The sequence below is a fragment of the Pleurodeles waltl genome, chromosome 7, assembly GCF_031143425.1.
Source record: "Pleurodeles waltl isolate 20211129_DDA chromosome 7, aPleWal1.hap1.20221129, whole genome shotgun sequence".
NCBI classification, from domain to species: domain Eukaryota; kingdom Metazoa; phylum Chordata; class Amphibia; order Caudata; family Salamandridae; genus Pleurodeles; species Pleurodeles waltl.
The window spans coordinates 167,082,319-167,107,111 of record NC_090446.1 but is presented as its reverse complement, the minus strand read 5'-3'; the positions used below and the strand labels follow the sequence as shown (position 1 = coordinate 167,107,111).

Sequence of the window (24,793 nt, the reverse complement as noted above, 5' to 3'; positions counted from 1 at the left end):
GTGGGTGTGATTTTGATGAGACTATTGGAGAAATTTACCAAGAGTCAAGCCATGCAACACGAAAATCCCCCATGTTCTGCCAAAAGCCAACATTTTCACTGTGTGGTATTTATAATCCTCAGACCACAGGTTGGGAACCACTGCACCAAACAATAGGTTTTAATAGCAATATCTCATGACAGAAGTCAGGATGTCCACCAAGGTTCAATGAAAGATGCACCTTACTCTACAAACTCTGGGCTTGTTTAATAACAGCTGATTTAAATAGTGATGTGACATAGGGCAGTGGAGTTCACATGTAATAGAAGAGGTGTGGTCTCTGAAAATCCAGCCTCCTGCTCAGCTATAAGCATACCTGCCAAAATACTTGGGCCTGTTTTTTCTAAGACTTATTCTTGCAGTACTTCTGACCTGCTCCTGATTTTGAGGAGTACGTCAAAAGTAGTTTAGGGATATCAAGTCAAGTGTAATAGACACCAACAGACAGCAAGGTCCTAATGAATTTAGCACTCGGTTTTAATGCTAGTGAAGTTTGTCCTGTGGAAGCTTCTGAGAGGTGCCTGCAAAGTGAGTGGGTCCCTCCTGTACGTAAGGGGTGCAGAGATCTTTGTTGTGCTCCAGGACCTAAACATAGAGTGTTGTGCAACATTAAAAAGGCAAACCCAGTGCATAAATGGAAACAGCGGTTCCAGGTGGGACCCACAGGCATTTAATGATGGGCACATATTTTAACTCATAAGATTTTGATCAAGAGCAAGAGAGTGAAAAACTCACCAGAAGGAAAGAAGGAAGAAGAAAAAGATGTAAAAATCATAACATTGAGCGAAATTAGGGACCTACAAGAATGAGGTAAAGGAGCAGGGAATATTTAGTGAAGGATTAAGGAACCATGAGGTGAAATCAAGGCTACGCAGCCTTGGTATTCAGCATGGCAGCATTCAATACACCGGTTGCAGGCTTTTGAGAAAACTTTTGGCCCTCACACATCTGTTTAAGAAATTAAGCATGGAGCAAATTTGAATATTATTCATATTAAAGATAGTTTTTAAAAGGTTGTAACAATCTCTTGAGGTTTATTTGTATTTGCATTTTTGACTTTTTTTAATGATACTTGATTAAATAAAACATATTCAACAGATACATATATGTAAAATTCAAAGTAGAATAAACATGTACCTATATTTTCCAATATGCATTAACACAATGAAAGAACCTCTATATTGTCGTACATTAAAGTAGTATCCTCCCAGATTTAATATGCTATTTCCTTGTATATTTTCCACACTCATCAGTTAGTGCAATATAATGTATATCTGATCGGTCTCTGGCACGTGCTGTTGTTCTTACCTGTTCTATAGCCTGTGTTATTTAGATGCACAGCAAAGGTACGAATCTCGTGCTGTGCCTGCCATGAGGGAGAAGAGCAGTTCTCGTTGTTGGTGTATGTGTTGTGGTTGTGCACATATTTTCCGGTCAAGATGGAGGACCGCGATGGGCAACACATGGGTGTTGTCACAAATGCATTAATGAAGTGGGTACCGCCTTGTTCCATGATCCTCTTGGTCTTGTTCATTACCTGCATGGAACCTGAAAAATAGCCAAATAAATGAGATGTGTTTTAGATCCACTCATATCCCACATTTTCATGGCAAGGCGGGAATCAAATGAAACCGATAGGGCACAATTTTGAAGAACCAGCAAATGAGTTTTAACTGAGACGTTCAAACTTTGCCTAACTAAGCTAAATTGCCTCCACATATAATTATCCAGAATGCGTGAAAGCAAGGCTGCTGCCTGACTCACACAGCGAGATGGGTTGATTCAGGAAGTAGTCTTGCCTACGTCAGCTGCAAAAGATCAGTGTTTAACCAGCCTGCAGTCTGTGGTTAGGTTTTGTGGTAGACAAGTTGGCGTTTATCACAGAGTTTCCAGCGCACTTCAAAAACTCAAACACGCCGTGTAGAGTTTAAAAATTTGCAGACACGTTGTTAGCTAAATAAAATGTCATTTCACTCACCATCCTTCCACCATCATTAGAACTGATATGTTGAGCTGAACAGTTGAGCATTATATTATACTACATTTACTTACCGCTTGCCAACAGAGTCAAGGTTTTGAAATATTTCAGAATTATCATTTTTTATGTATAACGCATTTAAGTTCTATTAGAGAGAAGAGGGCCAACATGGGGTGACTTAAGTGTTCTGCCTGACTTCATTAAGGAATATATTTAAGGAATAAATGTACCTATATGATGAAAGGCATGGTTGCAGTTATCGAAAGCAGATTCTATTTAATATCACATACCATGAGATAAGCTTCCTTGATCAACGTCTGTACCAGTGGCATTGAATCACAATATAATTGGAATGCTGACACTTAGGAAAGTATTGATTATCAGCAGGATCTGGTGGTCCCCTAATGCTATTGGTAAGATTGGCAGTAACATCTGCTGGGCCCTTTTAACATATTTCCAAAGTTAAGGCTCAATTTTGAGTAAGACGATAGTATATAGTGTGACTGAGCTAATTCGGCTTCAGGATCCTCCATTGGCATAGAAGCCTTCAAAAGATAATTTTTCACTCCCTCCACAATTTGGTAGATTTTCTATAACCATTCAACTCTTATTTATAAATTGGATGATAATGGAAACATACCTGACATTGGAGAAGGAGTTAAACCAAAAGACAATAAGGAGGTGGAATTTCTTCCAACATTATGTCCTTTTCATGTAGGAAAATTCATTGGAAGATCCACCCCAGGTTTAACTACTTCTTCTCCAAATCAGAGGATTTTTGCTACCACCCAAATCGAAATTAGCCCTATGTCTTTATTCCACACTTTCTTGCGACTTAATGATCCAGAGCTCACCCTCCCCGCCATTGCCTCCACATATCATGATGTCACATGCCGCTGCTTTCACTCAACTCTCACCCACAAACATGACATTTCCTCTCATCAAGGTCAGAAGTAAACAGCCTATTTCTTTCAATAAATCATGTGCCAGCTATAGGGAAGGTTTCCACAGCTGTGTTCAATGAACACACTTTGGACTTAATTTTGTAGATTAGTTGACTTCATTAAGTTGAGTTGTACCAGCAGTGCTCATCATTCCTCAAATTTCTAAGTGGCGATCTCCCTTTAAGTATCTCCCACATGTTAATTCCTGATAGAATGATGGAACTGACACCCAAAGAGATACCCAATCTATAGCTGATATAATTATGTCTCAAAATAAAGAAGGATGGTTCTATTGGCTGTGATTCTATAAATGGCCTATTACATGACATCCTCTCACTGAAGAACTGGGCATCAAACATATTATTTGTGTTTTGTTTCCTTAATCTTGATTGCACAGTAATCTCAGTGAGGGTGGTGCTTTAGTTCTTAATGAAAGAGTTCACTATATCATGTGCAACCGAGAAAAAGACAAAGTAGACACATAAGAAGACTAACAAGGTCATTTAGACCTGAGTGCTGAAGCAAAAAAGAGGTGCAAATAGTTTAAATTCTCAATTCAAGGTTTGGCCTAGAGGCAGCATTAGGTGTTACAACATATTCTGGTAATAAAAACTCCATAATAAGATACAAACCTATGTACAAAAACAGAGGGTTTTTGGGACAACCCTCTCCACCCATTAGTAGGTTTATCTGTCATTTACATTTTGCTTCCGCCCACTACAGCATACAGCATGGGGCAATGGGACAACCCACTTCAACCATTGTCTCTCTTGCCCTGTGAGTGACAGCTTCTTGCCTATGTGGGAGGTATTTTTTAGTTTTATATTCTTCTTGTTACAAATACCTTTGCGTATTAATGTTTTTTATGATAAATCCTATACATAAACAATGAAATAGTATATTTGCAGTTTAAACAAGTTAATTTAAGGTTTAAGTGTGTTTATTAACATGTTTTGGTAATGGCACATTTTAGTGTAGCTACTATATGGGTTAAAATAGAAGCTGTTTCTGTCTCAACGTCTTCACTCTTGCATTCACCCGTCCCATCAGGTCCGCCTGCTCACCTTCTCTCCCCAAAGGCTCCATGAAAGCAAACCTAACTGATGTGATATGTTTCCCTGAACAATAACAGTGTAATACAATGAAGCTCCTTATGCACTAGGAAGGTTGTAACATTCAAGGTTTTTCTGTTGTGTTTCTGTGGTAGAGTTAATTTGACATGTTCAGGAACAGCTTTTGTTAGATGTTGCAAGCTATTTGAAAAACGTCTCGAGAAGACTGTATCAATGATGACCATACTGCTTACTTAGAAAATTGGATACAGCAAACGTATAATGGTTTTTACGTGATGTAACTTGATTTGCCAGAAGAAATATTACATGGATCATGCCATGCTGAATCTGCTTCTTGCTAATTTTCTATGCAAGAATTTGTGCACAAGAACCCATTGGTTTTGGTGGTTAGCCAGAAGATTTTTTGCTTAACTTGATTCTAATAGGGATGCTATAGCATTTTTCTTAACTTTGCTGCTCATTTGACTCGTAAAATGTTTTTTTTATTTCTGATACTCTGTATAACTGTGAAAATCTGGGCCTGTATGGCATTTATTCTGTACCACTTGATTTTGAGAATTTTATAATAAAACTCTTTAACTTTTTCCTAATCTACTCAGTTATTGAGTAGTCTTTATGACTCATTATGTTACTCTGCTAAACTGATGTTGGGTGTGGTGCTCTCTTACACACAATTAACCTGGAATGGAACCTCCTGAAGGAAATAGTGATATTTTGAAAAGTTTTGGGTGTCATTATTATTGGGATACAATGCAAAGATTCTGGATATCTACATTAAATTTACTAATGTTTTTTTCTTCTATTCCCATCCTGGGGTTGGGGGTCCATGGACTAGGATTGTGGGAGGCCAGATGGTTATCAAGCTTTGCATTGTACATGTGCAATGTGACCACAAAATTATGTAGTCGAAAACAAGGTTTAACTGATTACCAATTGCTTTCCATGTATAAACCATAGCATTCTGGGGTTTGTTCATGACCATAAAACAGAGTAAAAGCCTTCACAATAAAGCAATGAGGAAAGTAACTACCACAACCATCCATGTAATTTTAAGGACACAAGTTCAAACCCAGGCATCTTTAACTCAGATTACCAGCCTTCTGAGGTCCGTAAATTGATTATCATTAAATATGGTAAGAAAACATCCGGGGCCCGATCAGAAAACTTTTTGACTGTTGCTAATAAAGTTGTGCTTGTTTAAAACAACTTTACCACTGTGTTATGAAAGGTGGTAATGTGTAATAAGAAAGTTTGTTCACGTTTGCTTTGTGTCATTTTGCTCTGCTGATGATTTGTTCTGTCGATTATTGTCCTGCTGTCTTTTTGTGCTGCTTTAGCGTAATGTGATGTGTTTTGTTGTGCTGCAGTTTTTGTTTTACATTCTGTTTTGACGTTTTTGTCATGTGCCACATTATGTTCTAATTGTGCTGTCATATCGTTTTGTGTTTGTAATTTTAACGTTTAGTTGTTTAGATATGCCAACAAACGCTGCTATATTTGTTGTCAAAAGCGGGGCATTCCTTAAAAGTTCCTGTGACAAGCAACCTTTTAGCACTTTCTAAAGTGGTGAAATAGTGCTACTCCCCCTCTTCGACCACTTAAGATACCAGTCAGTCCAAAACTGTGAACGCCACCAGTGCTCACTTCCTGTGATATGGCCCTGATTCTTAACTTAGCACTCCAAGTGATCCCTTTATGTTTTTAGGCGCTTGTTGTCTTCAGTGCTTAGAAACATCAGAACTGCTTCAAGAAGAAGCTGCTAATATTAGTTCAACTCTATTGCCATTAAGAATGCCCCTTTACAGCCGAACTGTATTTTTAATTAAAATTACATTTCAGAAAAGCCCTGGAATGTTGGTATTTACTGATCAAACAGACACATGCACCTTAAAATAGAAGCTGAGGAAAAGGGATTGCCTTGCAGCTGCTTTGTTCCTAGATCCCCACAGAATGGAAAATATGAAGCCGGAAGGGTGAGAGATTATTTATAGAAGCCCACAATGGTCTGCAGCAGTATTTTAATGCACATGTCTTATTTCAACAGGGGAGCAAATAAAATATTTTGGACATTTCCGAGTACCTGTGGTGTCAGAGAGCATGGGCTCAGTGGTGTCAGTTAACAGGACTAGTTGCTGGAACTGTGGCACTGCCCTCACCCCCTCTAGATGGTTTTGTACCCCAGTGGGATATGAACAATGATGCACAGCTCTTCTGAAGGTGTCTCTGCTTTTAGCTTTTGCTTGTTTTAACAACTCTTGTGAGCCAAAGAAAATATTCTAGTCATTGGGGTCAAATATGGGTATTAACCCGAAAACCCTTATGTGGTTTACCACCAGAATATCAGTTTTATTATCGACTTTCCATCATCACAAAGTTGTGGCAAAATTATAGCCCTGGTTTTAGTAAGTATAAACATTTAAAGATAGGATTATGATATTTAGATCCACATATATGTACTTTGAAGCTATATATTCTGACACACAATCCTGTATGCTCCTGTTTACAACCCCTGCAGATTGATACTTGTCTTTTAAAAACAGACATTTTTGGCTTTTACTAGTGTTTTTAGCCAGCTAGCCGAGCCCATAATCACAATTATTAGTCTAATAATTTATCTACTTTCAGTGCAAATTGTTTAGAAGGAATGCACACGAGACACCCATCAGGCTCTAACATCATTAGGTGTCAAACGTCAACACTTAATGTGACCCGGTGGTTGCAGGTAGGGGCCTTTTTTTTTTAGCACTGGCACTTATTTTTCCTGATTGGACATTTCCCAAAAAGGAAAGAAGGAAAACACACAGAAACGGTAAAGAAGGATGAAGAGAAAGATGGAAAAGCGCCATGAAGGGAGAAAGTAGGCACTTGTAGGAGTGAGCGATAGACGAAGGGAGTTCCTGGCAGTGGATTCTGGGTTGCGTCGAGGGCTACGCAGCCATGCTTTTCAGCATGTCGATGTTTCATTGCGCTGGCCGTGGGCTTCTGAGTAAGGCTTCTGGCACAGGGACTCTTTCTCTTACAAATTAAGCACTGGCAAATGTAACGTGGTAGCCTTTTTTTTGTGAAATTAACAACCAGGTGTTACGGGCAGTAACAAGCTTCATTTTAATGGCACAAGGCCTGAACATCGTGTTTAGTTGTAGAACACATAGCTTTCCGCTAACAAAGTATACTTTTGTTCTCATACTTATGCTAGCATGGTGTTATGATTATTATGATATGTCATGACATGATTTTATGTTATGTTAATACTAATTTGTATAAAAGCTAGAAAGGTACGATTAGGGTGAGATTAAGTACCTATCACCAGGTCTACATATTCAATCATCCTTTTGGGTAAACTTTGAATTTGCTCTGTGTTTAGAAAAAGCACTATAATAAGGGTCATTGGAATTATGCGGCAGTGAAGAACCAAATCATGTGGCAAGGTTGACTAAATTATGCAGCAAGAAAAGGCAAACTATGAATTTAATGTGGCACGTTTTCTGGCAGTAATACTTCATTCTTTTGTACTATTCATACACGTTAACACTATCTGGGTGAAGGTTTCACCTCATTATTATCAATTTAACACATAAATGCAGCGATCAGAAACCAAAAAGCGTCCAGTTAACCTTTGAACAGGGCATTCCAGTACATGGCAATACTTATAGCATCCTTTTTAGTAATTTTTGATCCATTTGAGTTAGAAACATAATTTATATTTTTAAATCAGCATATTATACAGCAGATGGAACATTATTTGGCAATTGCAGAAAATCTATATTCATACAGAAAACACTGAGGCCACACAATTGCATTATTCCAGTGTCCCTGACTACACTGCATTATGGTCTCTCACATCCGAGAAGCCATGGCTAGGTAGATGTGGCTTGTTGGGAGATCCTTGCACACAATGCTTCACCCGTGAGAATTCCATCTAATTTCTCGTCAAAGTACTATGCCTTCTTCAGAAACCTACACTGAGCTGAAAACAGACATTTCGGAGATATCTATTTATGAAATAATTGCTAATAAGCAAATATGAACAGGGGAAGTGGCCAATGGAACACATACACAGAGGAAGTTGCATAAACTGTGAAGACTGCCTAACTAGTTTCTTCTCAACTATCTGTGATGACCTTATGATCTTCACTGTGACGATGGATTCCCCTCTGCAACAAGAAGGTGATGGATGGAATGCTTGAATTAATCTCAGCCACTGGCAGTTGCTCGGGCCCCATCCCATTCCATCATTTTTCCCCACTATGCCACCTCAGTTTGATCCAGCCATATGCAAATCAGTCTTGACACTATCACAATAGGAACAATTCAGTATGAACTGCCAACCCAGGTCCACCCTGAACCGGAACAAGAGCAAACCCAAGACCAGTTTTGCTCTGATTAGGGTTCGTCAGTCGGGTATAGCTTGGTTCCAGTGGCACAGCGAACATGGGATTAATGTCTGGGCATAACCATCACACTTAGGTGTCAACTGCAACAACAACAAGGTGATGGATGAAATGCTTGAATTAATCTCAGCCACTGCCAATTGCTTGGGGCCTTATCCCAGCTCGTTGCTTTTGCCCACCGTGCCACCTAGGTTTTGACCCTCCCATATGCAAATCAGTCTTCACCCTGCTCCAATGGGAACAGTCCAGCCTAATTTGCCAGACCCGGTCATCTCTGCAATAGAACACAAGAAACCCAAGACCGGCTTCACCCTGATTAGGGTTCATGAGTAGGGTAAAGCTTGGTCTCAGTGGCACAGTGAGCATGGGAGCCACTCCTGAGCATACCCATCACACATAGGGCATCAACTGCAACAACAATGTGATGGATGGAATGTTTTAATAAATTGCATTCACTTGGAATCACATGGGACCCCATCCCAGTCTCTTGTTTATTAATCACCATGTTACTTCAGTTTCAACCCTGCCATATGCAAATCAGTCTTGAACCTGGTCCGTTAGGATCAGTCAAGCTCAAGCAGTCTGGGCAGGTACTCCTTGAACTGGAACACAAGGAACCCAAGGCCAGCTTTGCCCTGATTAAAGCTCATCAGTCAGGTGCAGCTTGGTTCCAATGGCACAGTGAACACAGTACCCACATCTGGGCATACCCATTGCACATATGGAGTTAACTGCAACAACAACAAGGTGATGGACAGAATGCTTGCCGTAATCTCAGACATTAACAATTGCACAGGGCTGTGTTCCAGTCCATCGTTTTTCACCCACCATGCCACCTCAGTTTGGACCCAAACGTTTGCAAATTAGTCTTGGTCTTCTACAACAGAACAGTCTAGTATGAACTGCCAGGCCAGGTCCTCCCTCAACCAAAACACAAGCCACCCAAGACCGGTTGGCCAAGATTAAGCTCATCAGTCTGGAATAGCTTGGTTCCAATGGTACAATGGGCACAGGACCCATGTCTGGGCATACCCGCCACACTTGGGGTCTCAGCTGCCACAGTAAGATGGTGATGGATAGAATGCTTTAATTGATCTCAGCTAAATTCATAAATAGCATGGGCTTGCATCCCAGTCTATCGTTTTTCACCTACCGTGCAAACTCAGTGTGAATCCAGCCATATAGAAATCAGTCTTGGCCCTGTTCCAGGAGAAACCATCTAGCCAGAATTGCCAGGCTAGACCCTCCATGAACTGAAAAACAAGCAACCCAAGCCGGGTTTGACCTGATTAGGGCTCATCAGCCAGGTACAGCTTGGTCCCCAGTGGTTCCAGAGTCCTCCCTAGCCCAGCCTTAAGCACAAGCTCTGGTCACTTGCAAAATAGTGTGAGATGTATACGCACTCCCGCACACACAAAACATCTACATTCATAAATAAGTTAGTAAATAAATAATTAAATAGTTTAAAATTGAACGCATTGGCTTCTGATTACACTTCAAAACAAATTAACTGTACCAAGAATAATTAACAGCAACTGCAAGACTAACTTAGGACGTACCGACTGCACACAGCTTCTAACATGAGACAACACCAAAAAAATTCAGGAATAAAAAACTACCTCTGTTAAAGATATATTTACATCATGGCGTTGACGTGCCTCCTGCAAACACCCGTTCCGCTCCATCAAGTAGCTAACCAAACAGAAACAAGCAGCCTGAAGGAATACCCCGCCATTATGCTATTAAAATGAAAGTTTACGAGTCCCCTCAAATTGACAGAGGCATCTGTGCACACAGCAGTGCATGTTAGGCCTGCCCCTGGGCTCCATAACCGGCTTTAATAAAACCACAGCAGCGACAAGCTGCCCATAAATCAACGGTCGTTAATGCAAAAACATATGATCTAAGCTCCCTTTTCACATCTGCAGCGCTAATGCAGTTTGACAGCTCAGGGGAGAGGCAGCAATCCGGAAAACTCTTTCATGCAACCGGAAGTAGGCCAGCTTTAAATATTTTAAACAAAAGTTAAGCCAACCACAACTTACTTTCATCGCCCTACATCCAACACAAACTCTGTGACATCAAAAGACAAAAAAGCTCCCTCCTGCTGAACAACAGTTCTTTTGTGTCTGTGTCCCCTGGGAAACCCGCAGAACAATGTGTTTGTGTTGGGTGGGCACACTTTACGCACATCCAGCTTGTACCAGGTGTGGTCAGGTCTCCGGGGAGGGGCCGGGGTGCAGTTGACAATCACGGTTGTGTTTTGTATTTCTGCTTCACACGTCGATGGCAACACGTTGTTGAAGCATGCTTACGTGGAAATTCTGCTTTAATTAAGTATGCGTCATTATGGCAGGAGCCGATAGTTGAACATTGCCGTGTGAGGAACGTTCACCCCAGCGCAAAAGATGCCTTTTATCGCCCCTGCTGGCTTACTATCATGTGGCCTCAGACACCCCCAATGATGCCTAAGAGGGGACATCATGGGAAACAATTTCAGTATAGATAAAATCACCTTCCACTCACCGAATGTAATCCCCATCCCTTTTCACCATCCTCTCTGAAAGTGACGAAGATGGTGCTTAATTTTGGAAGAAATAATTGAAAGGTGTGAAATTGTTCTTTGTTTTGCAGTTTTTTTATAGCGCAAAATTGGCCTAAGGGCATTAGAGCGCTTCACAATGTGAAGTTCACAGGCTAAGCAGACGATTTAGGAACGAACGTTACATATTCCCCCCACCCCCATTTTTTAGGCGCTGGGCAGTGCCTGAATGACAGGATATTGAACGGAGGCTGAGAGTCAGAGGATGGTGCTGCCAAATACCAAGGCCACCTGGGTTCGGTTTCATTTCTCTCTTCCTCTACCCATAACTTCTTTCTCACTCTTGAGGTTTTTTTTATTCTTTTACGCTCCCTCCCTCTTTCTCCTTTTAGTGTCTTTTTTTCTTGTTCTTCTAAAGCCACAGTGTTTAAAGATAAGGCTAGGTCTCTAAAACTAAGTTCTGATGTCCTTCACCTGCAACGAACTTGCACAAAATAGCGGGCCGGACTGGAGACAAAAGCGGCCATGGCAAAAATGTTAAATCCAGCCCTGCTCCCTTCCTCTCCTCGTGCAATCTCTCTTTCCATCCATCCATTCTCTCTTCTCTCACTCTTCTCCTATCTGATCACTTTCTCTCTACCTTGCCCTTCTTCCCCTCTCTTTAAGTCTCCTGCTGCCTGATACAATTAACTTCTGGGAGCCAGAGAAATTGACAGTGGCACCAGGAGCGGCCCTGAGCTTTCAAAACCATTCTCAATGGGCCCCAGCCCACCAGAAACATGCCCGGTGGACAGAAAGTCCTGTCCAGCCCTGCAAAGTAAGCAGTGTTTGCAGGTCTCTCTCTCTCTCCAGCCCCCTTGCTCGCTTTCTCTCTTTCTCAGGCTCCTTCATCTCCTAATTCTTGGAGCCTGCCTTTTCTGCATAACCACTACTGGGGGATTGATAAGGCTGCATGTGAAGAAAAGGCACTGCTCACTAATCATTTTGAGGTGCACAAGGCTTCTTCATGGAAATTACGGCCGTGGTGAGCTAAAATAAACGTTTCATGATTCACAATGATTTGGTAGCCAGAGCTGGCAATGCGACTCAAAAGTTGCAACCAGCTACAAGCAAAGCCTCTCTCCATTCGTCGGTGCCCTTTTTTGAAGAACATGTGGAATCCATTCACAAATCTTTTTCTATTAAATATTTTGTCTTACTCCTGTCTTACATGTGTTAAAACTGAATATCCAGTGCTTAATTTGGTCCGGTTGTTGCTGGTTCGGGGCTGGGGCACTTATTTTTGGGGGCCGGGACTAAGGGGCACATTTAAGAACAGTGACGCTCCACCTAGTGCAGCGCCACTTTCCTTGTGCCCCTTAGCGCCCCCCTACCACCGCCATGTGTGTGGCGTATTTTAAATTCAGCGCCTCATGGCGCAGGGAAGGGGGCAATAGCGTAATGTTTTTGATGCTATTGATATACTCTATAAGGGTAGCGCTAAACATTTTGGCAGTACTCCTGCAGAGTACATAGGGGCACATTATAAATAATGGAAGCCCCTTTTTAACGCCTGCTCTGGGCAGGCATTGACATTGTCCAAAATATTGCACAAGGAAACTCAAGGAAATCTCCTAGATTTCCTTGCACCATTTTTTCGGCCTCCCTAACAGGGGAATGCCCCCCTTGCATACATTATGCCTGGTCTAGGCATAATGTGGCACAAGGGCTTACAAAGTGGTGCAATGCATGCACTACGCCACTTTGTAAGTACGGTGCAGCGAAAAAGACACTTTAGTGCCGCCTTAGTGTAAAAAATCTGCCCCTTACATTTCTGCCTCAAGCATTTACTGGGAGCAAAAGACGATTATGGGAAAGACGGAGCAAGAGAAAAACGAAAAAGCTTCACAAAGGGAGAAAGCAGAAAGCTGCAAGAGTGAGCTGAATTGTTAGGGAGTGGCTGTAAATGGACTAAAGAGGTCTGAGATGGCTTCAGGATTACGCTACCTCAGTATTCCATGCTTGCACATTTAATTGCAGCAGCTGCGTGTGTCAGAGGAGAGCTTTGGGCACCAGAACGTTTTTATTATCAAATTAAGCACTAATCCAGGCCTGATGCAGAGTAGTTTCTAGAAGTAAGGCATGCTTGGTCATGGAAATGATGCATACGCAAATCCTACGCAGGGGAATTCCAGGAGAAGTCATCGCTTAGGGCTGGAGTACATCACACCTACTTACAGAAAAGGTTTTGTGAATCAGCCCTTAATATTGAGGTGGAATTCACACCTAACTTTGAAGAAGACAAACCTACATACTAAAAAGCTTTGTGAGTCACTCTCAGTCTGTCTCAGCACGATTATTAGACACTGGGGCAGAAGTGAAACCTAATAGTGAAAGAAAAAGTATTGTGTGTCCCTGATCATTAACTGATATATTTCAAATAGAAAAAGTAATTCAAAGCACAACGAAAATAGACAATGTGGAGGGTGTTTTTCGAAGACCACAGTTTCTTGCACAGATATTCTTTGACATTTCACCTACAGGTCTGTTAAGATCTGTTAAATGCATGGTTTTCGTTGAACAGTAGTGCTCGTCCCCTTTCTAGGTTCAAACTTTAACTGCGTTGCACAATATAAAGTATGTGTTCTGCACTGCACATCTGTTGGCTACCACCAGGGCATTGAGTGACAACAAACTAACACTTGGCAGGCAGAATTGAAACTACTGATTGCTGGGACCTGGGCACAGGGGCCCAGGGCTACAGACTCAAGTGTCCACTTCGGAATTAAATTGAGCAAACTAAACAAACACAGAGGACCAATTGTTCTGGTGACCTCTAAGTCGTGCCACTCTAAGCCAAGACCTACAATGATTTGTGGTAGCTGTCAATTATCAGCCCTATATAAAGTTTTACAATGATGCCACATGGATGAGTTTTTACAATGAGCGGCCAGGCTTGTCGAAGCTTTTGTGGGGCTCGGGCCTCGAACATGCAAGCCCCACCCTATTCCATAATGAAAAAAAATGCATTTGGCGCCACCTACTGGTACGGCTGCCATGCTATCTCATCATGACTGTAGAAGTACATTTTGTTCCATAAGTGCAGGGCTATGAAAAGCACAAGCCCTGGTTAAAAAACGATTTGGCTGCCAATTTCCCCACTGGTGGCAGTCATGAGGGCAGTTAACTAACAACAGATGCACAAGGACTGAGCTCCTGCTTTTAATGAGAGCTTTTTCAGTTGTCGGAGAATTTGATTAGGAAAGAGTCCTCTGCCTGAAGGCCTTCTGGAGTAGGACAGGAACTTCCAAGCGTCTTCTTCAAAGAACTCTGCTGGGAAATGCTCAAAATAGCAAAAGATCCCACTGGGTGGGAGCCCAAAAAGTACAACAAAGAATGGAAAACTAATTGAGTGGGGAGACCTTGGTCTCACAAGTAAATTCACAGAATTCTCATTGTGTATTGATATTGGTCTGGAAATGAGTAACTCAGACAAACAGGAAGAAAAATCAGGTCATCAAAGTCTTCACTTAAAAATGAAGAATTCCCAAGGGTTTTTTAAGGGAAAAAAATCATCAATCAAACCCAGGAAGCAATGATTTCGAATAAGTTCTCCCTTGGCTAATTCCACTCTCCTTTACCTTCACGTTGTACTGTATATTACTGAAGTATTCGTATAATGCATTTTGTGGCCCTGTTGGGTGATTGCATAAGAGGATAACGTGGGAATAATTGTGCCTCAAGGCCCTCACGGGTGATTTGCCGCGCTCTATAAATGTTTGATTGATTGATGTTGCACCTGAGGTTTTGAGTGGTGCTCCAAACATGCTATGGTGAGCTTGTTCCTGTGCCTATGTATGGGGCATCTTATATCATTGACTGATTAAGTCCCTCTCCAATCATCATCTGAATGTAAATTTAGCAGGCTGTTGAAGAGGCGAGGATTCCCTGTGCAGTTTTAAGAACATTTGTTTGAAAACTGTGTTTGAAGGGATTTTCAAACATATTCTTTTAAAATTGCCCAGGGAATCTGTGCAGCAGCTTGTTGCTTTTGTATGCATTAATGGAGAGGCAGGTTCAAGTTTTAAGAAGAGGCGGGGGGCATTAGCAGCTAGCTTTTAATTTTTAGAAACAAAATGTGTTTTTCTTGTTGCACATGTTCATTATCACTTGGTTTTACCAAAACCAGGACCGTTTGCAGCATGATGTTGCTTATGGTTATGTTTTGTTTTTCTCCATAAGTTTTTTACGTTATTGGTAATACAAACGTGCATACCACACAGTATGTGAAACTGTTCATTGTCACCAGCAACATGACCTAAGAGACTCGAGGCAACACCTTATGACACACATGCGAGTCAAGTGATGCTGTCTAAACAGCGATTTGGAAAGCTTTCAAACTTTAATAAAAAAAATAACACACACACATCCTGTGGCTTAATGATGGACAAATAAACACAACACATATCACAGCAGAACATGACAAGGCATTTATGGCAGCTCACTGGACTGAGAATTCACAGATGGGGCTTTTTTATCTTTCTCTATCCACACAACTTAGACCAATAAATTTGAATAATAAAATTAAATGTTAATCAATGTTTAGAGGCAATTCCCATTGTGGTGTGTGGTATCCAATAGTAATTATTATCAATATACCATTAAAAAACATAGAGTAGATATGGGCTACAGACTGACATATTTTTTAATGATTAATTTTACACATTCTTTCATTGTCTCCACATTTTGTGAAGAATTATTTTTCCTCTCTTCCCTGTTTAGAACAACTGTAGCACAAATTAATAAAAAGCTGGCAAGCTGCCCCTACTGATTTCTGCCTTGGAAAGGTGTACATTTCCTACAGTTCGAATTGCCAAAACTGTTACTGAATGTGCCTGGAAACATGTGCAGTCACAGTTTTATAGACATCATCTACAGACGAGTTTTTAAAATTCCGTTTTGCATGTGAAAATGTAAAAATGTAGATTTTCACAAGTGAAAACATAGAACAAGTGTAAATGCTTTTGATGATCTTTGTCTTCTTTTCTTCACTGGAAAAACCTATCTTTCTCATGGAAAAAAATATTCTCTTACACCAAATTTTTAAAGTGTTCCTTTTCCTTACTCAGAAGAGGTTGGAAAATAGTCTATGAGCACCCAGAAATATTAACGTTTGTGGGTGTCACAATCTGACAGGCCCTCTTTAACAAAGTCATTTGTATGAGCAACTTTAACTTATACATGTGCAAATGGGTGGGTTTCTGAGAGCAAGGATTCACAAAATCTAACTTAACTTTTAGCACATGTATAATATTAGGGAAACAGCCTAAACAATGACTCCTGAACAACGAGGTGCGTTGTCCACGAAAGAGGGACAATGCTTTCATGAAGAACGACTCTGTTTTTCTCTGCCTTAACCCTGCATGTCCTGAACAACGAACATGCGTGGTTAAGGCAGAGGAAAACAGACTCAGGATCGGGAGAGGACGCGGTCAGGTAAGTGGGGCTGCGGGGAAGGTTGGGGGTAGTTTTAGGGACGGGGGTGGGGGTAGTTTTAGTTTTTAGGGCAGTGCTGGGGGATTGGGGTAGTTTTAGTTTTTTAGGGGCGGGGTTGGGGTGATTTCAGTTTTTAGGAGTGGGGGTGGGGGTCAGGGTAGTTTTAGTTTTTAGGGGTGTGGTGTTGGGGTAGTTTAAGTTTTAGGGGTGGGGGTTGCGGTAGTTTTAGTTTTGGGGTGGGGTGGGGGTAGTTTTAGTTTTTAGGGGTGCGGTGTCGCAGTAGTTTTAGGGGCAGGGGTGGAGGTCGGAGTAGTTTTAGTTTTTAGGGGCGGGAGTCGGGGTAGTTTAAGTTCTAGGGGCAGGGGTGGGGAGTTGGGATAGTATAAGTTTTAAGGGTGGGGGTGGGGGTTGTGTTAGTTTCAGTTTTTAGGTTGGGGTGGGGCTGTTTTAGGGGTGGGGTGGGGAGTCGGGGTAATTTTAGTTTTTAGGGGCGGGTGGGGTGTTGGGGTAGTTTTGGTTTTTAGGGGTAGGGTGGGGGGTTGGGTAGTTTAAGTTTTAGGGGGGGCTGGGGCTTCGTGGTCGTTTTTGGGGTGGGGTAGTTTTCATTTCTAGGAGCGAGAGTCGCTGTAGTTTTAGTTTTAGGGGCAGGGTGGGGATAGGTTTAGTTTTTTAGGGGCAGGGGTGGGGGGTCGGGGTAGTTTCAGTTTCTAGGGGCGGGGTGGGGGGTTGGCGTAGGATTGTTTATAGGGGCAGTGGGTCAGGTAGGATTGTTTTTAGAGGCAGGGGTAGGGGGTCGGTGTAGGATTGTTTTAAGGGCAGGTTGGGAGGTAGGGATAGGATTGGTTTTAGGGGCAGGGGTGCAAGGTCGGGGGGGTTGCATGCCTGAACCACGCATGCCATTCCACGCATGCCTTTAACAGGCATGCCTTTGCAACGAAAAATTGTACCAGGCATGCTTCGTTCCAGCATTCGCTGTTCTGTCGTATATTCATAATATTATCCTATTACGTTGTAATATAGTGAGGCAAATACCACACAAGGAATAGGAGTGGGTGTTTCAAGATGTGGCTTACCCTCAAACTTAGGGAACATTCATAAAACTTGTGAGTTTTTTAATGTCTCATTTCGACCTCTTCCTGGAGGGGGGATTGGAATGAGCGCCGCTCCAGGATTGGTGCAACTGGAACTGAAAGCCAGAGCCTTCTAGACTGAAGCTGGCAATGTTTTGAGAACAGCAGAAAGTCGTAAATCTGCGCTCTTGAGAGATCATAGACCTGTGGGTGTACCTTTGTGCATTTTGTTTCTGAACTGGGGCCCTGAGATATTAATGTTCTGAAATATCCACTCACCACTCCACTGAGGGAGATTTGTTCACACAGAAAAGTTAATATGGTAACATCTTTTTGCGATTACTGTCAAGCACAAATTTGTTTTGCATGTGTAATGGTTATTCACAGAATCTAAACCAGACTACATGCACACACATATTTGTGGAGTCCCAATATTGGCACATTTTACCCATATTATGTTCTTGCTCATAGTTGTGTGACAGTATGAATAAAAAAATACAGAATTTGATTAAAGGCTATTTTAACACACATAAAAGAACATACACAGCATGCAATAGTTATAGGAACAGAGATGGTGGTCAGAATCACGCTCACATCAGCCGAGCGTGGCTGATTATTGTAACGACACACCAGACTGTAGCGCAAGCACACACTTTGTTACGTGGCACATTTGTATTGCGCAGACTTGGCCCGCAGGTATTGAAGTACCTCACAAGAGAAGCGACTATTTTGTACATTTGTTTCTTCAGGCACAGGGAGATTAAGTGATTTGCCCAGAATCACTAGATGCTCCCCGACAACCTGCACAACTTTATGAACAGCAGCCTCATCTACGGGGAGGAGGGGTTGGATTGGGGGAAGTGTTGATGGCCCACACAATGTGGGTGTAAGTCTCCTGCTCCCTTCTCCCTCCCTGTCAGTCCTCTAATAAGGACCATGGATTATAAATGAAATGAAAACATTGTAAAACACACAAGGGACTTTGCTTGGTACCTATGCACACTTGACCTCATTGCCTGTTGCATTAATGTACCTTTTGTCTATGAAAAGTCAAAAAGAATGTATGTGCTTTATCATGGGCGAAAGAGGCAGGACATATGAACAGCAAACCAAGAGGTTCTTCATGTTCAATACCTTCTGCTAGAACGACACCCTAAACTACTTGAATGAATGAATAAATACATAAATGACAGCATTTATAAAGTGCCCATCCCCAAAAGGGCTTCTTGGCGCTGCACCAGCTGTAACAACTTTTACAAGTTGAATCAGATCCAGAGATACAGCTCGTGAGAAGAATGGATGGCACCACAAACGTTGTGAGTCACAGCTGGATCAGCATTTCACCCACATGTTTACACTGTGGCCGGACTACATACACCTTTTTGTCGTTGCTCATAAGAGGCGGTGTGCTGATTACTCTTCCCTTTGCCCTTACACAAACAAAGCAGGAGTTGTCTTCCTTAGTGCTCATTGGAATTTCTGGCACAAGTTTAGCTTCTGAGTGAACTTTTTGGGGTGATTAAGAGTATAACTGCAAAAGTAAGCCACGGCAAACATCCCCAACGCAAATTACAGTCATGTTTTTTCGGCACCATTCATAATTCTTAGAAAAACTATAAACAATGGGTGGAAATACATAATTAGTCTCAGTCACTTGTAATTACTCACGTCACATTCCAGGCCAGAGCACAAGCTATCACACACTACATCAGCTCCACCTCACTGAAGAGGCACAACAAAGCTAAAACTGGTACGAGGTTACTTTTGTTCGCTGTCAGAGGTTATGTGATTGGATGCTTCGGTTGGGCTGGTCTTGTTGGAGACTGGCCATGCCTGATTTACATATTATTGCTCCCTATCAGTGGTTACGATTAAATCAAGCATTTCACCAATGTTTTACTTCTGTCTGTGCGATTCCTGGTGTGCAACAGGTATGCCCCCAGGTGAGTCCCATAGCTAATTATTTCTAAGGGCCTGATTAGAACTTTTGTGGTCGGACTGTCAGACCACCAAAGCGCCGGTCCCAAAAAGGCCACAGAGTTGATGGCCTCTCGGCTGCCAAATTACAATGTTTTTGCTGGCCCAAGAATTGGCGTACTTGACAGCGGTGGCCCGGCAGGTAGTGCAGTTAGCAACATAGTGTACATTTTTACATTTGTGTTGATGAAGGTGTGTACATTTTCACCAAAAGGTACACATATGCGTGACACATGAAAAAATGCGTTGTGCATGTTTCCACTGCTGGTGACTGGGCCACATATACCCAGACCATTCAATAGCAGAAAATGCTAATTATACTCACCTGTATTTTTTTTTCCAGGGGTGAAGATGCTGCCGTGAATGGGGGGCCCGGGATCAAGGGGCACACATTGGAGACTGAAGGGAAAAGAAGGATATGGTGAAGCTAGCCGCCCATTGCTTTCGTTTCTGCCATCTCTTAGCAGGCGGCGGAACCGCACATAATGTGCACGGCGATACCCTTGCCTATACCACCCTGGGATGACTGCTTTTCCCCAGCCGCTGTCAAGGCAGTGGGCAGATGGCAGACATGTCAGTGGGACTCTGGCAGTCTCTAGTTCAGCACACTCCCAACAACATTGTAGTATGGCGGCTGGACCACCAACACAGCAGTAGTCGGATCGCTGCTGCCGCCGTGGTTGTCCTCGACCACCAAACTCGTAATCAGACATGTGCTTTATTGATGAGCTGTCAAAGGCTGGATGTAAAGGTCATCCTGGTAACTTTGATCTTGCATCTCCGAGGTAAGGGTAATGCCTCTTGGTTGCCACCATGATCCACATACAACATGTGAAAGACCAGAAGCCCTCAGAGAGGATATTCTGCCTTTGGAGGAAAAGTCAAGGGAAGAAAAACCTCCACTGATGAATGATGGATGCAATCTTGCTGAAGGACTTGGACCTGGATAACTAGGATCAATGATCACAAGTTGAACTAGAGTAGAGGCAAAGATCTGGAACAGGAGCAGCAAGGAATAGACAAAGAAACTTCGACTCACTTGAGATTCAAAGGTGAACACTGCTCGAATCTTTTAATAGTTATAAACAGCTAATTACTCACAGGAGCTGTCTCCACCATGACAAATTGGAAAAGGGCCACTTAGAGAAGAGGAATGATGGCCATCTTGGCTTGAGCTCAAACACAGGAAGTGACCTTAAGTAGTTGTTTCTGGCAAGTTTCAAGAATATTTCTGGATTTGACACTAAAATGGGCTACAGGCAGTGGCAGCTTGTGGGAGGGAAAAGGGGCGGTGTGGCGTGCGGGAGGGAAGGAAATAAAATAATAATAATTTAAAAAAAGCATACCCTATTTCTGTGCCGCACTGCTCTTCAGATCCTCTGTCGTCGCTTCAGGCAGCAAGCACAGGCTCCCAGCCTGCCCTGCGTCAATCCTGGCTGGGAGCTAGGCAGACTGGGAGCCTGTGTCGACTCTCTCCAGCCCAGCAACACAGTGCTGGGCTGGGGAGGGCCCTGTACGCATTTGTGTTTGGCGGGCCTGAGTCGGCTGGCCAAACATACATGCGCACTGAGGGGAGTGCTCGTCACCCCCAATGCACCACCCCTTTTAATAATACAAAATGATAATAAACATAGTTTATTATTGTTTTGTATTAAAACGGTTTGCAGCTGCTGCTGCCAGATTAGAGAGGCTCCTTTGCCCTAGCGGAGAAGCCGTGCCTAGCTACAGGTCCACTGTCCAATTACCTTGCTAAAATTTCACACAATGGTCCTGCCGAGACAGAGCCCTGCAACCCCAACAGCAGAAGAACCCGCTCGATCGAGCAGGCAAGTGCAGTAGCTCCAGCTACCCAAGAGCTGGCTGGACCATGCTTCCTATCATTCAGGAAAGATCCACTGTAGGGCAAGGGGTGCACAGGCTTGGAAACAACATTAACATCGGATGCAAGGTAACTACGGTCTTATTAAGCCAGCTCTCACCAGAGAAAATGTAACACGAGTCCCAACACTGAAAGTGGTCTGAGGTTGCTTGTGTTCCTTTTCTTTAAAGACACTGACTGCTAGCCTTTGGAAAAGAGGTTACCCTGACCACCTACAACTGCCCAAATAGACAGACCCTCAGAGATAAATGTTTTATGGGTTTTATGGAGAGAAGTCATGGCTCACTTTTGTTAAATGGGTCTGAGCTTCAACTCAAAAATGTCATCCCCAACCAAACAATAAAGCAGTATGAAATAAAGACCTTACAATGCCCCCAGTTAGTTTAGTTAAAATAGAGCAATTATTAGAAAAAATGAAGCAACATGAAGAATAACGGTTACAGGTTAAGGGGAAAAGGCGAAAAATAATCCTGTAAAATCACTAACCCACTTGACTGGAAATGGGTTAATTATAAAAATATATATTTTTAAAGCAATAGTAAAGATAGCTGTTCGGGTGTAAAGTCTCTAAGTGCATAATTATTGTGTGTCTGGAAAGGACAGAACAACAACTAAGAAAAAAACAGCCAGAAGATGACAGCAGTGTTCCAGTAAAATTCACTTGATAAACTCAGCTCATGGATATCCATAGAGGCTGGTAGGGCTGGGTAAAAATACATTTCCTAGGTGAAGGTTTTGCTAGCTTGCTAGTTTCACAAACTGAGAATCGGGACCCACTGGTGAGTGGTAAGCCAATTTTTGGTGGGTCACAAAAGTCCTGGTCTATGTGTAAGTAATATTTAAAATGATGAGATCTGTTTGTTCACCAGTGCAAAGGTGCTGAATGATCCCCCTAAGTCCAGTTTTAAATAAAACCGTTGCACGTTTTCCCATAGCAAGATCTTGGGTGAACCTTCCAGTATTTGTTGCTGCTGTCTTTTTATTTTATAAAGCCATTTCAACAGAGATTGCGCTGACTGTACACAATAATTTGCAACCATACCACTTGTGCATGGGTTTCACACATAAATTGAGATAGATGGATGTGGGCTAATCGCTGGAGCTGCTAACTTCAGATATGGGGAACCTGGTTCTAGTCCTGGCTTTGCCACAACATCCTTTGATTATGAGCGAATCACTAAATCGAATGTGCATATAATAAAATTAATCTGACCTTGTATATTGTAATCTGGAGGTCATGTAAAGTGCTCCAATACTCTTGGCCTGTTTGTGATCTATCTATCTATCACCTTACTTGATTCTCTGCAACAGGAAGGGTTTCTGAAATATGGTAAAATCATTGGTATCGACACCAAGGTTTTTTTGACTTCTTGTGCTTTTCTTGACTAGAAGCCAGCACCCCACCATGAAAAATCTTTCAGACTCAAGTGTAGTTCAACATCTGCCATTGTTATGGGCAGGTTAATATCTTGGTTGTAGTTTAATATCAAAGGGAGTGTTCAAGATTTTGACAGTTACAAACAATTGCAGTTAATACATTAAACAATCACACTCCTCATGTCCTTTGAATCTAGATGGGTTAAAAATGTCTGTTGTTCTGACATTTTGGTCATAATCCTAAAAAGTTTGGGAAACACTGGTGCAGACTGATATTCCATCAGGAGTACAAGCTTCCCAACAGTTGTTAGGTTCAGTTAGATCACTTTTGAAGAAGCTGGTGGGTGGTTCCCTCCATTGGAACAAAGGGCCAGACGGACAGAGCATTTTTCCGGTCACAAATGTCCCTCTGGGCTATTTGCGGCCGGAAAAGTGCTTTTATGCAATGTACCCAAGGCAAAATGAGACTCTGTAACTTGTTTCTGAATCACATTTTGCTTTTGTGATTCAGTATTAGGAAGAGTCATGTTTAGGGCCTCTCTTCCTAACACCAAATCACACTGGTATGTGCGAGTGTCTTGTGACTGGTCTTTCCTGGATTCAATAACAATTGATGACATTGGCTATTTCTTTAAAGGATCACGATTATTGTTGATCTTATGTCATTTGGTTGAAGTTTTTGTGAAATTCTAAACTGACCCTTAATAATTTGGCTCAACTTTGGTCTGTCCTGATTGTCAACATGGACATTTTGATCTCTTTTCTGTGTATTTTAGATTGCTTTTATTTGTAATGTAAGAATGGTATTTTTATTGTAGGCCTCTGCACCTTTGCACCCGCAATGGGGACGGTGTCATGGGGTTATTTTAGCATTAATTTGGGCACATTATTTTAACTCTGGGCCTGCTGCCTGTGCCCTTTTATCTTGTTACATTTCATTTTTGTCTCTTATTATTTTTTAGCACAGTATCATTTTAGTAGAGATGATTTTTTTATTTTATCAGCTGCCATTTCACGCAGAATTTATTCATTTCTTTGCATAACATTTTCTTCCTGTGCTCAACCCAAGACTGCACACAATAGTTTACCGGGTATTGCTGGTACATAGAGTACTATGTCTACCCTACACAGGCAAATACATGTTGTCACATCTGGCCAGTTCTTGGAACATCAGATGTTTTATTATAAAACACAACACTGCCCCTACCACTTTAGAGGGGACATTCAAGCCAGCTTGCCATCTCATGCTGCACTTTGTTGTCGCAGTTTCTGCTGAAACTCTACATCTTCTCTTAATCTATGTGGGAGGACTCCTAGCAGACCAACAGACCTCTTTACTACCTATAGTACAGGTATGGGTATTGGGTCTACTTCCTGGGACTAAATAGGCAGATTAGGGCTAAAACTGCTATTGCTCTCATGTAGAATCTTAATAGTTAGTGCAGTAGGGATTTTAGAATCACTATTATGACAGTGCAGTGGGACGTTTCCTCAGTTTCACTTTTCTAGTCACTGCCCTAATAGAGCTGTGTTTTATTATCCTAATAATTACAAATCATGCCTTTTTACATAAAATGCAGTTCAATAAATGTACTGAACCAAATTCTGCTTCTGTTTCTCTTTGCATGTATGAGACGTGTATAAATGAGAGAAAGGAGTATAATCTGTTCCACAACAACTTCCATGAGCAGTCTTCGAGTGTCAGCCAAAGGGCTGCCACAAATCACCTTTCCTCTTAGGTTCTGGTGAGGTGCTGCTAGCTGCCAAAAGGGTTAAACCAACAGATGTCATACGTTGTGGGATCAGACTCAGTCCCCCATGCTCAGTGGTGCAACCGCCCAAAATCCAGCAGTCTCGTTGGTACAATGAGAGTCCTATGACAAGGCACATTTTACTGACTCCTTGAAGGAGGTGGTAACCCATTCGCAAATATGAAGTGGTTCCCAAGGGACCCCTTCCTCTTTGTGAATGTGGGTACAAACATTTTTAAGAGTAGGCAGTGGACCACTGCCTACTCTTAAAAAATTAAAAGAAAACGTTTCAGTTTT

General features: G+C 42.1%; 1 protein-coding gene across 4 annotated transcripts in view; it reads right to left on the bottom strand.

Moving 5' to 3' along the window:
• The window catches only part of SULF2 (sulfatase 2), a 417,412-nt gene that overhangs the window by 317,240 nt on the left and 75,379 nt on the right, over positions 1-24,793 (bottom strand). For all 4 annotated transcript variants that reach the window (XM_069243448.1, XM_069243449.1, XM_069243452.1 and 1 more), the window contains exon 3: positions 1,348-1,587. In XM_069243448.1, coding sequence (XP_069099549.1) covers positions 1,348-1,587 — 240 coding nt within the window. The remainder of the gene's footprint in view (positions 1-1,347; positions 1,588-24,793) is intronic.